General features: G+C 30.3%; 1 protein-coding gene across 1 annotated transcript; it reads left to right on the top strand.

Moving 5' to 3' along the window:
- The first annotated feature begins 468 nt into the window (after positions 1–468).
- LOC130807668 (uncharacterized) lies at positions 469–2,120 on the top strand. The gene is made up of 3 exons (XM_057672969.1): positions 469–924; positions 1,005–1,148; positions 1,227–2,120. Exons 1-3 carry the CDS (start codon positions 469–471, stop codon positions 2,118–2,120), a joined length of 1,494 nt encoding a protein of 497 aa, XP_057528952.1.
- Positions 2,121–12,710: the final 10,590 nt, after the last annotated feature.

The following is a 12,710-nucleotide window of genomic DNA, read 5'->3' on the forward strand; positions in this document are numbered from 1 at the left end:
ACATTCAATCCTGAGGTTGATTTTAAGGGTAAGATCATTTTGTCTTTAGGCCTTAAGTTCCCTTCTACATATGTCTTTAGAAAAGCGTTAAGGTACCATGCTATTGAATGTGGTTACAATTATTGTTACCTGCATAATGGTAGATCTAGGATAACTGTTTATTGCTACAATAGATGCGATTGCGTTAAATCGAAAGGTAGAATTGTGAACTGTGTTTGTGGGAACGATAAGAAGTGTTTTTTTAAGGTTCATGCTGTGAAGTTGAAAGATGAGGAGACACTTCAAATAAGGAGTTATTTTCCCGAGCACACTTGTGGTCACCAACACCAAAATAACAAAGTCACTGCTTTGTATTTAGCTGAGAAATACATACAGGATTGGAGGGAAAATCCAAATTGGGAATTATAGGCATTTAAGAAACGGGTAAACAGGGAGTTAGGTTGTGAAGTGAAATATTCTAAATGCTACATGGCTAAAAGAATTGCAAAGAAAATGTTAGTCGGTGATGCTAGTGAAGAGTATAGCAGGGTGTGGGATTATGCGGAAGCAATAAGGAGGTATAACCCTGGAAGCACTGCAATCGTCAAATGCATCGGAATAGAGACACCTCCACCCTTGTTTCAAAGGATGTATATATGTTTGCCAGCATGTAAGGAGGGTTTTGTTGCTGGTTGTAGGCCTATTATATGTGTTGATGGGGCGCATTTGAAGGGACAATTTCCTGGGATTTTGCTTACCGCTGTAGGTAAAGATGGGAACAATAACATCTTCCCTGTTGCATGGGCTGTCGTCGAAACAGAAAACGTAGAAACTTGGACTTGGTTTCTAAATCTCCTTGTAGAAGACCTAAAGTCGGTTAGTTCATCAAGTAGTTGGGTGCAAGCAGGATGTGAAGATTTTACCTTCATGAGCGATAGGCAAAAGGTATGAACTTAGTTGTTTGATTTCTATAATTTGTTTGAATTCTAATTAACATTCTAAATGCTAATGTGTTCACAATGTAGGGTTTGATTGAAGCTTTAAACGCAGTGATTCCTGAAGCCGAAATTAGGTTCTGTTGTAGGCATATATGGGCTAACTTTAAGATTAAGTTCCCTGGAGAGTTGTACAAGCATCACTTTTGGAAAGCAGCAAGAGCTTACAACAAGGTATGGATGTTTCATAATTTAACTTTTACAGTTTGATTTTAGTGTTGAACTAATTAGTGTTGATCTTACCCTTTACAGTTTGATTTTGATAGAGAAATGAATCAAATAAAGAATATTTCTGTTCAAGCATATGAATATCTAGCTGCTATTCCTGCTAAACACTGGTCTAGGCATGCTTTTCCTATTAGGAGTAAGTCTGGGATGTTGTTAAATAATTGTTGTGAGTCATTTAATAATGTGTTAGTAGAAGCTAGGGGAAAGCCCATCATTTCTCTTATGGAGTGGATTAGGAGATATGTGATGCAACGGAGTGCAGCCAAAAGAGAAGGATTGGGTAACTTTAGAGGTGTGTTAATGCCAACAATCTCCAAAATGATTGAAAAAAATTCAAAGGAAATATATGGTTTGAGAGTAATCCCAGTGGATGTGTCTGAGTTTGAGGTGGACGATGATGAAAAAAGTTACGTTGTGAATTTGACCAATAAGACATGCCTCTGTGGAAGTTGGAATCTTCTTGGGATCCCTTGCAAACATGCCATGGCTTGTATTTGTATTAGAAAATTGGATGCTACTGAATTTGTCCATCAAGCGTATCTTGTAGAAACGTATGCAAAGACGTATGCTCCGAAGTTTTATGGTATGCCAGGACGCGAAATGTGGCCGACAACCACTTTAGCAAAACCTCTTCCTCCACCATTTCGAAAGATGCCTGGAAGGCCTAAAATGAAGAAAAGAAAAAAGGAAAACGATGAAGGTAAAGGAGGTAACAATCCTGTAAATGTTGTTCGAGAATTCAAGCAACGAAGATGTGGTAATTGCGGTAACTTAGGCCACAACAAAAGAAAATGCAAGAATCCAGCAAAATCAAATCCAACTGGGGGAAGTCAAAGGGTGGAAGGCCTAAAATGGGAAATCCTTGCACCAGCAGTCAACAAACGCAAACCGGAACAGCAACATCCACTTCATGTATAGTGGATCAACAAAGTCAAATATAGAGCTGTATTTGAATTGATAATGTACTATGTTTCTTTGAATTTAATGTGCTGAATTAATGTAAGACATATACTCTATTTTTAGAAGAACAGCATGTAATCAAATGTTCTGTGGAGATTTGTGCTTTGCTGAATTAATGTAAGACATACACTGAGATTAATGTGATTGTGTTGAGTGTGCTGTGCTGTGCTGTTCATAGTGGATCAATGTTCAGATCAATGTGATTGTGTTGAGTTCATTTAGTAAGAATGAATTGTTCTGATCACATAGCCTAACAAATAACAGAATAGCTGCTGTATCAAAGTGAATCAATACATGCTGTATCACATAGCCTAACATGCTGTATAATAGTTGAATCAATACATGTTGTATGTGCTGTATGTGTGTATCAAAGCAACTTGCTGAATCAGCTACCAAGGGTAATCAAAGCAACATGCTATATGTGCTGATTAAGATCATTACATTAGATATGTGTTGTATGTGTGTATCATGATCAATTTGCAGAAGATTAGATGAACATGCCATGACAGCAACTTGATGAATCAGCTACTGAGTAAGATGCTACTGAATCAGCTAACAAGGGTAATCAAAGCAACATGCTATATGTGCTGTATGTGTGTATCAGGATCAATGTTCAAATCAATTGATCATTACAGTACATTACAGCCTTGAATCAATTTCAGATCAATGTTCATCATGTGCTGAACTGATTTTGTTTAAGGCTGAATCACAACATTAACCATACACATTACAGCAAAAACACCAAACACACCAAAAACATCAAACACACAGCAACCACAACAACCCACATTACATTAACCATACACAGCAAAAACACACCAAACAAACAAACACACCAAACAACAAACAGCAAACACAACCTGCAAAAGAAATTAAATTGACAAAATAAAAGATTAATTCATTCAATGATCATGAACAATTTACAATACCCAAATCACTGTTACAATTATTCTTAAATAGGTCCTAAACTTCAAATAATAGCCTTGATTAATACAACAAACACTAACAAAAAACAAACGAAAAACCCTAATGCAAAGCTTGTAAACTGATTTCCATGCTTCCTCTCAATCATCCATTTCTTCTTAATCCTTTTAATTTCTGAAATTGCTTGTTCCTTTTCATGTTCCAAGCAACAAACCCTTGATGTCAAGATCTTGATTTCGGTTGCCAATTGTCGCTTCTCCTCCACAAGCTTGTTCGTCACTTCTCTTTGCCAAACAGCCATTTCAGGTTGATCAACCCATTTAAACTTCTTGCATCCCCTCCAATTTGTATCAGGATCATAAAACACGCAACTGTTAAACCTTCTTCCTGGATTATCCTTGGTCCATGAAACCCTCATTGCAAAGGGAACTCCACAGCCACAGATTTCAGGTTTCGAGTTTTGGGTTGAGGAAGAAGATGACATTACTAATTACTAGCAAAAATTTAAGGTTTTTCGAAGGAAAACGAGATTAATTTAGGGTTTTTTGAAGAATAAGGGGAGTAATTTTGGGGATTTCGAAGAGGAAAGGGAAAAATTAGGGCTTTTTTCGAAGGAGGAAGGGGAAAAATGGCATGGAATTTCTGAAATGAAGGAAGGGATAGATATAAAAGGGGCACGTGCTTGCCACGTGAAAGTCAAACGTCTATATTGACGGTCAAACATTCAAATCTGTCAAATGGTACTCTTTTGCAAAGATAAGTATTACATAAGGTAGTTTTTTGGAAAAAAAATTACATAAGGTAGTTTTTTGCAAAAACAGGTATAGAAAAGGTAGTTTTATAGAATTTTCTCTAATTTAAATAACATCTTATTCATAGGAAACTCTTTAATTATCATAACAACTAATTTAAATTCAAATAATAACGTGTACTAATAATAACAAAACGTGTTTAGCTTGTACTATGAATATTTTTAATCATCAACTATTTTAAGCACATAATTTAAATTCAAAATCAAATATTCAAACATTAACAACAAACCGTGTAATAATATAATCAAACTTAATTTTAATATTTTAACCTATTAAAATATTTCAAATATAATTTTAATGAACTTTGACCTATTAAAATATTTCAAAGTTAATTTTAATGAACCTTGACATATTAAAATATTTCAAATATAATTACAAAAATAACCTTATCATAAACGTAATTATCTTCAAGACATTTAAACGTATTTCAAGACCTGTAAATTTAACCATAAGATAAACTTAAGTTATTTAAGCATATTTCAATAATTTGAACTTAAATATATATATATCAATTATTAAATTTATATCCAATATGATTTTAGACTGACTTAAACAACTAAATGTAATTACTTAATTTATTTGATTAATTAATATGTGTTTTGAATTATCATCATTTAAGGGAGTTGAATCTTTATAATTTATCTCTTTTATATATATTCGAACTCTACTATCATCAGGGAATTTACTGTGTATAATTTTATGTTATGGTATGGTATAATGGCCGTATAATACACAAATTAATCATACTAGCAACAACTTCACATGAAAATAAAATAATTTATTTATTGATTAACCGAAGCATTAGAGATCATGGAGTATATAATTTCTTTGTATTTATTATAAAGAGAATTTTAGATATTTGAAAATCGATTAAATAATAGAGCACGTAATTTCTTTGCATATAAGAGTAATTTTACAATTGTGAATATGAAATAAACCTAAGAAATTCTATGGATAAACATTAATTCTATCATCAATCATAGGATTAGAGTCTATAGATTTTACAAAAATATGTGAGTAAAGTGAGAAACCACTCAACACCTCTAATTTTTATAAGCTTTGACTATATATATTTTTGATATATTTTGTATATCAAGGTGTCTTTGTATAGAAAAATTTTAAAATTTAAATTTTTGAGCGAATTACAAACACCAAAGTATCAAAATCTACAACATTAAGGCCAAATCACATAATTCCGACTACGTACTTTACCTAAAATTCCGACCACCAAAATGATTGGGATTATATGTGATTCGGCATGAATGCTATAGACTATGATTTTTTGATGATTGTAATTCGCAAAAAATAAACATTAAAATTATAAATCGTAAAAAGTGCTAAATTTTAAGATTGTAATTCCCAAATTATTAAATAGGCTATTTAACTCGAATATGAAGCGCGCTGAAAAGAATTAAAATAGCGGAATAAGGGATTTGAGTGAATACTCGTTTTGTATTCATTTGGAATGATTACAATGCCTCTATAAATACACAATTAGGCAAACTAATTAAGGCAACAAGAAAAAATACTATAAAACTAATATTCTTATTTCATGCTAATATCCTGATTTTATGCAGTTTTCTACACGCGCCTCTTGATAAGACTATGTTATACAACAATTTGTGATTTAGTTATACTAGTATAAGAAAAAAGAAAAGAAAATAAAAAGTAAAAGTACCTATAAGACCAGTTTTCCAAACAGTATTGATGTATCTTAGACCAGAGATAATGTTGTTACTAACTTGAAAGCAAAATCGAAGGAGTCCAATATTAAATTTCAACCTATAATAAAAACTACTTTCTTTGTTCTGAAACACTCGTTACTTAATGATTATTGACATTGGTCATCGTTTAAACTTATTTTATATATTGTAGCTAACTTGTAAGAAAAAATATAGTCAAATATAATCTTGTTTGAATCGTCTAATCGCAGACTTTCATAATATTAATTTTATACAATTTTTAGATGTGTATAATTCGATAGATAAATTATCAAAATAACACATTAAATTGGTTAAAAAGTCAAATGTAACGAGTATAGTGAAACAGAAGAAGTACTTCATACCTTCGCTTGATTCAAAGTCAACGTTTCCAAGGAGTTGCTCTTTCCATTTCCTCGAACTTTCATCATCCTGCAAAATATATATATTAAAAAAATATTTAAAAAAATATTTAAAAAATTATTAAAAATAAATCAATCTTTACTTGATCTCTTAAAAATAAGTTTAATATATTATTTATTTAAATAAACTTATCTATTTGATTTCATTGCTCAAAATAAACACAATTATTATTTATTTCTAATTATTTGACTTACCAAAAAGGTTACAAACAATATTTGAGTTTATTTTAGTCGTTGATTTGGAAAAATAATTAGCAACTATAATTTGTTTAGCAGGAGGATTTATTTTGCGTTTAGAAGTTGCAGTTGTATATAAATGAAAGAGCAATGTTTTACATTGTTAGGTTCAATAAATAAACTTAACAAGTAATTATTATTCATTTTGGGTGAACCATTTGATTGTCCTCAACACCTTTGTTTGAGCTTTCCGATATCGATGTAAATTATTTGATTCAAAATATTTAATTTTGTTTCAAAAACTAGATAATTTGTCCGGTTATTCAAACCAATAAATACGAACTAGATTTGAGTCGGGGTTTTTGCAGAACCGGCTATTTTGTTTTCATTTTTTTTATTTGTTTAGTTTTTTAAAAGAAAAACAAAATTTAGGTTTTTGAATATGTTAATATCTACAAGGAAAAATTACCGTAAATAATACAACTTTTTGATAATTTTCCTATAATAATACCAACTATTGATTAGCCATGAATAATACCAACTTAAAAGGGTGTTGTCCTATAAAATTCCTAACATGTTAAAAATCAAACTATAGGTGATTATAAGACAAAAAAAATTAGTATATTAGTTAATAAACTAAAGTTGGTATTATTCTAGGAAAATACTTCAGTAAGTTAGTATTATTCATGGTTAATCAATAGTTGTATTATTGTAGGATTTTAATAAAATATTGTATTATATATATATATATATATATATATATATATATATATATATATATATATATATATATATATATATATATATATATATATATATATATATATATATATATATATTGATCACTTTAAGGTTATAAGTAATCACTTTAAGTCGATAAATATAAATTAAGTCTATCCAATAGAGATGATTTTAACATGAGACTGAATTTAGGATCCAACTGTAGATTATTTACATCTTCTTCATCATCCTCAGTTGGTTGTGTATTCAACGATGGGTTTTGATCTTCTCCGACTTCACTCGCCGGAACCGAAGACGATTAATAATTGCACGCTTAATTTAGATTTGCCAATAAAAAGATGACAAGTTCAAGGATCAACTTTTAATTGATGGTGATCCGAATTTTTTGAATTAAATCCAAGCTTAATTTAGCATTAGTTTTTGTACACAAACCAAATGTATAATATGAAAGAATTAGGTTGATTTAGCATGTGTAAGAACTAATTGTATATGAGTTATAAATTATGATATATGACATATGAAGGTTGTAGCAAATAGTATAAATTTTATCTAAATTTATATTAGTTGTAAATTATGTGTTAAATAATTAGATGTTTATTATTTTTCATTGAGTTTATTTTTATTTATCAAAAACCATTATACAACAAAAACAACAGTAAAATCATAATCATGAAAGAATAGAGTTGGACTGACTAATTATGTGAATGAATGAATCACCTAACAGCTAGGCAACAACCTAATATCCGTAGGTTCGCCAGACTGGGGTATACAAATCATCTAATTTCGATTGGCTACCAACCAACGTCCCCTGGTACTCCGGGAACCTAGACCTTTTATCGGGTTCTCTATTGGGACATCAAGACCATTAGAAATACAGGACCTAGTGTACACACAAACCTGCCCCTTGTAACCACCCAATCAACAACTTGTCGTATAGACCCCTGATATTAACTATATCTCTCATTCTCATAACTAGATCCGAGAATCTATGTGTACTAAGTGAGTAACCCATACGAATATGCACTAGTTCTAAGGTGTCTGGGTCTGACTCTATTTGTTCGTCTACTCATACCTAGTACGACGGACAGACTTAGTGACACCCTTTGAAAAGGATCCCCTTCAAGCAGCGTAGGTTTATAGTTGTTGCTAGACAATGTACCCCTAAAGATATTCTTGTTTCTATCGTGATTAACAGTCATATTAATACGTAATTTCATTATAAAATGCGCCTTTCGTTCACTAATGTTCTTCTCATTTAGAATATTCCACCTTAAGCAGAGAGAAATTTAATTAACGTTTTTGACATATTTAGAAGATAAAATATATCCATCTGAGATCTCGTTAGATTCGTCTTGATGTATATATTTTTATTGTGTATTTTTTATAATTTTTTATTATGTATATTTAGAGATATTGAGGTTTAAAATTTATATTAAAAATTGTGCAAAAAGCAAATGGGAAGAACAAAAAGAAACGGAGGGAGTAACAACATAAGTAATTAGTTATTATTTAATATTAATTAAGGAAAATTTTTTCTTATTAATTAAACAAAACATAAAAAATTCAAAACAAAAAGTAAGCAAATAAAAAACATAAAAAACATTATCACTAATTAAAAAAGGAAAACAAAAACAAATATAGATTAAACAAACGAAAAAAAAAGTGATTATTGATTTTCAAAAATTGTAGAAAAAATCCAAATCGCACAAAACGCAGGATTGAGCTTAGGCCAAGTCATACATTTTGTGCGACTAGGACCAGTTTCCAATTCTTTTTTAAAACAATTAACAAAAATTCAGTTTGAATTTACCTCAAATTGTTATTTGCAGTGTGAATTTCTTGTTTCTAAGCTTAAAATTGAAAAACTTTTGAAAATAAGTTTTAATAATGATTTGTAGAGAGAATATAATGTTTAGAGCTGTTCAAAACAAACCCGACCCGAAAATCCGACCCGGAATCGAAAATTATCCGACCCGAAAAAATGTTAATTTTTTAGGTTTACCGAACCGGAATTGTCCGAATCGATACTGCACTCGTAACGTTTGATAACCGAAAAGGGCAAAATCGAAGTCGAACTGCAACCGAATTCTATAACAGACATATAAACGTTAACCGATGTTACCCGAACCCAACAGTGATCGACCCGAGTCAAATCCGACCCGAATTATGCACGTAACCGAATGTAACCTGACTAAAACCGATTAAGATCGAATTGTTTTTAACCCGAACTGATACAAACCCGAATCGATTATTAATCGAACTGTTTTTAACCCGAACTGATACAAAGCCGAATCGATTGTTAATCGAATTGTTATAAAACCGAATCAATTTTTCACCTAATTTCAGCAAATTAGGTTCAATTTCAGTTTTCTTATTATGATTTTTTAAATATTTGAAAACTAATTTCTAATATTGAAACATTGTAAACAAGATTATATATAAATAAATAAGATTCCCCATGATATTGAAATCAATTATTAACCAATAAGCACATTACAAAAACCTTAGAAACATACTGAAGTGGAATAATACAAAAATTTAGATGTTTCTTCAACACTTCAATCTAAACTTATCTTGCTTTCTATTGCTAATTAATAATTACATATTTCTTGTTAGTAATCCACCAATTCTTTAAGCTTTAGGCCCCAAAAATTTACATTCATCACTTATACATCCACCAAATTTAAATATACAAATATTAAGTTTTTAACCCCAAAAATTTACATCCATCACTTATACATCCACCAAATTTATATATACAAATATCAAGTTTTTTACCCCAAAAATTTACATCCATCACTTATACATTAATATATATATATATATATGTAAACTAAAAACTAATTGAAATAAATTGATCTGCTATATCTAATAAAACAATCGGTAATTATTTTTTATAAGTAAATGAGCATACATCAATTAAAAACCCGACTATTAACTTATTTCGATATTGACCTGATCAATAGTTATCCGTATCCGATAACTACTCGAAAAATAAAGCTCGAACCCGATCTGTACTCGAAAAAACCAAACCAATTAGTAATCGATGACAACCCGAGACCTATTGACACTCGACACGAACTTCAACCGACACCGAACTGATGCTAACCCGATAGCTTCAAATCGTACGTAAATGTTTGATTGGAATATTGTTATTAGCCTTAATTTATGGATTAAAGGTTGTATGTATATTTTACAACTACTCTTGTGAGAAATCGTCTCTCAAAGAGACGACCTCAAAACAAAAAGCCCACATTTTTATTTTTTTCTCTTTAATTTTGTATTAATTGAGATATTTTGCCCATATATCTAATACGTCTCTCGGAGATACCGTCTCTCACAACAATTTGTGTAAACTTTATGTAATTGTTATAATAGTTCAAGGTGGATACACTACAATAAAACTAACTCTTCGCGTCATAGGATTTAGTGATATTTAAAAAAATGTCATTGATTTATATTTTTAGTGTATTAAGTTTCACTATAAAGTGATTTAATGACACTTTATTTGGTCTTTAGTGACATATGTAATTTTTGCTACAGCCTATAGCGACATTTATGAGAAATGTCACTACATCCTATATCGCGCAATGCTTTAATATGATATTTTATTATGCTGTTAAAGAGGATAATAAATGTCTCTAAATCCACTATAAATACCATTAAAAAAGGAGTTTATAATGTTGTAGTGATAACTCATTGAAGGAGGAGTGTGAGTCATTACTAAAACTAAAAATTGACTTTATTTGATAGGATAAACTAAAAAGAAAAATTAGGTAAATTTCGTAAGAGAAAAAAAATATTGGCCAAATTCATTGAGATGAACTGAAATAGCAGACAGGGCAAATTAGAGTGATTGACGGATTATATAATTGGTATAAACTATAACGTGTTGAATGCTTGTGGCTGGAACCAATGTGTCGCTAAAGTCTTCTAACGTGGATGATGCTCCATTCGACTTCTACAAGTTAAGCTTTCTAATTAAGTGGATGATGATCCATTAAAGTTGTGTAAAATTTTAGTCATATGGTTGACTTAGGTTTTAGTAGACATGTAAATTAAAGCTTTAAATATTTTGGATAAGTGTACTTATTTTGATAATTTTTATGAAGTAAATAAATATTTTAAATATTAAAAAATAAATTGAGGACTAGCTGGATAATGAATCATGTTTAACTGAAAAGATTTACCAGTAGATCTAAAATTGCAAAGCCGACATATTTTAATAGGTTTGCTTTTTTTCTGGGCATTATTAAAAGTCGCCATCTTTTTCATTGTGTCGCCACCCTTTATATATTGAAATTTCAATATTACCCTTAATGAAATTTCATAACTTTATCTCTCTAACTTCTCTCTAAAAAAACTCTTTGAACTAAAACTCAATATCGAAACACTATGACAAATGAAAATAATCACCAAAAAGATTCGGTAATCATCGATAACGATCGTTAATTTCAAAAAAAAACAATTGCTTGTGTTGAAATTTGATACATGTTCACTCTTTTGGCCATAACTTTCGATAGGAAAATTACATAATTCCAATGTTTGCAGCATTAGAACCTAGACTTTATATTATATGCTCGATTCTGATAACCGAGCGAGAAATGATGATCGTTTAAAGTTTGTGTTGTGCAGAAATTTGATACATGTTCAATCTTTTGGCCATAACTTTTTGTAGAAAAATTGCATTAATGCAAGGTTTTGCGGAATTAGAAACTAGACTTCAAGAGCTTTCCAACGATATATTATATGCCCAATTCCGATAATTGAACAAGAAATGACGATCGTTTAAACTTTGCAGTGATTTTTAGTACATCTAGTCGCGTAAAACACGCGATTGGACCGCGATATAGTCGTGTAAAACGCACGACCGGATTGCGTAAAAGGGTGGCGATTTTTTTGAGTTTTTTTTGTCACCACACGCCTTTTTTTTAGTGGCGGGAACCGTGGGTAAGCGGTATATACAAGTTTAGATGAAAACAAAATATATAACGGAAAATGAAGTAGTACATGATATAATTCTTTTTTTATAGAAGTCTCAAATTTTCTATGAAAACAACTATATAGTTGTTGTTTTACAATTTACATGAAAAATATAACAAATAATACATGTTATATTATTAGTTTAGTGTGCTATGAATTATATGACAAGTAATTTATATAGAGCTGCATATAGGACAAAAGAAGATCAGATGATTTCAACTATACTCAAAATATTATTAAAGAACAGATGATTTTTTTTCTTTGCAAATTGTATAAATTTCTCAACCCCTTCTAAATATCTAATATTATAAACTCCTTTACAACTTCGCTTATAGATTCAACTTCTTTCACTACGTAAGTCTATTATTCTGTGAAATAACAATTTATGAAATCCGTAAAATAATTTAACAAAAACAGCTGAAAAGGGAATCGGCTTTTCAATTTACCGACTGTTCACCGAATTTTGAAATTTCCGACTGAATTTCAGTGGGAAAATAGTCGGTAATTCTTTAAAAATAATTTAATACACTTTTCGGTGCAGCCAATGTTCGCATGATAATTATAAGTACTTACTAGTAAAAATAGTAGTTTTTCTCTTATTAATACTTTTCTATGCACTATAAAAAAGTGGAAATGTTGAATATATGTTCCTCAAATCTAGTGAAATTCAGTATTGTAAACTTTACTTATGTTAATAAATTGCAAAAATAAAATTTTAGTTATTTTAGTAGTTAAATTTTTTTTATCTTTATGCAAAATTTAATTGTTGCAACTAGCGGGGAGGTATTA

The sequence above is a fragment of the Amaranthus tricolor genome, chromosome 3 (genome assembly GCF_026212465.1).
Source record: "Amaranthus tricolor cultivar Red isolate AtriRed21 chromosome 3, ASM2621246v1, whole genome shotgun sequence".
Lineage (NCBI taxonomy): Eukaryota > Viridiplantae > Streptophyta > Magnoliopsida > Caryophyllales > Amaranthaceae > Amaranthus > Amaranthus tricolor.

What these genes read in the sequence shown, in the direction of transcription:
- LOC130807668 (XM_057672969.1), top strand. Translation starts at nt 469, where the DNA reads ATGGCTAAAAGAATTGCAAAGAAAATGTTAGTCGGTGATGCTAGTGAA. An exon ending in TCATGAGCGATAGGCAAAAG is followed by an intron (nt 925 to 1,004) that starts GTATGAACTTAG and finishes TTCACAATGTAG; the next exon opens with GGTTTGATTGAAGCTTTAAA. An exon ending in CAGCAAGAGCTTACAACAAG is followed by an intron (nt 1,149 to 1,226) that starts GTATGGATGTTT and finishes TACCCTTTACAG; the next exon opens with TTTGATTTTGATAGAGAAAT.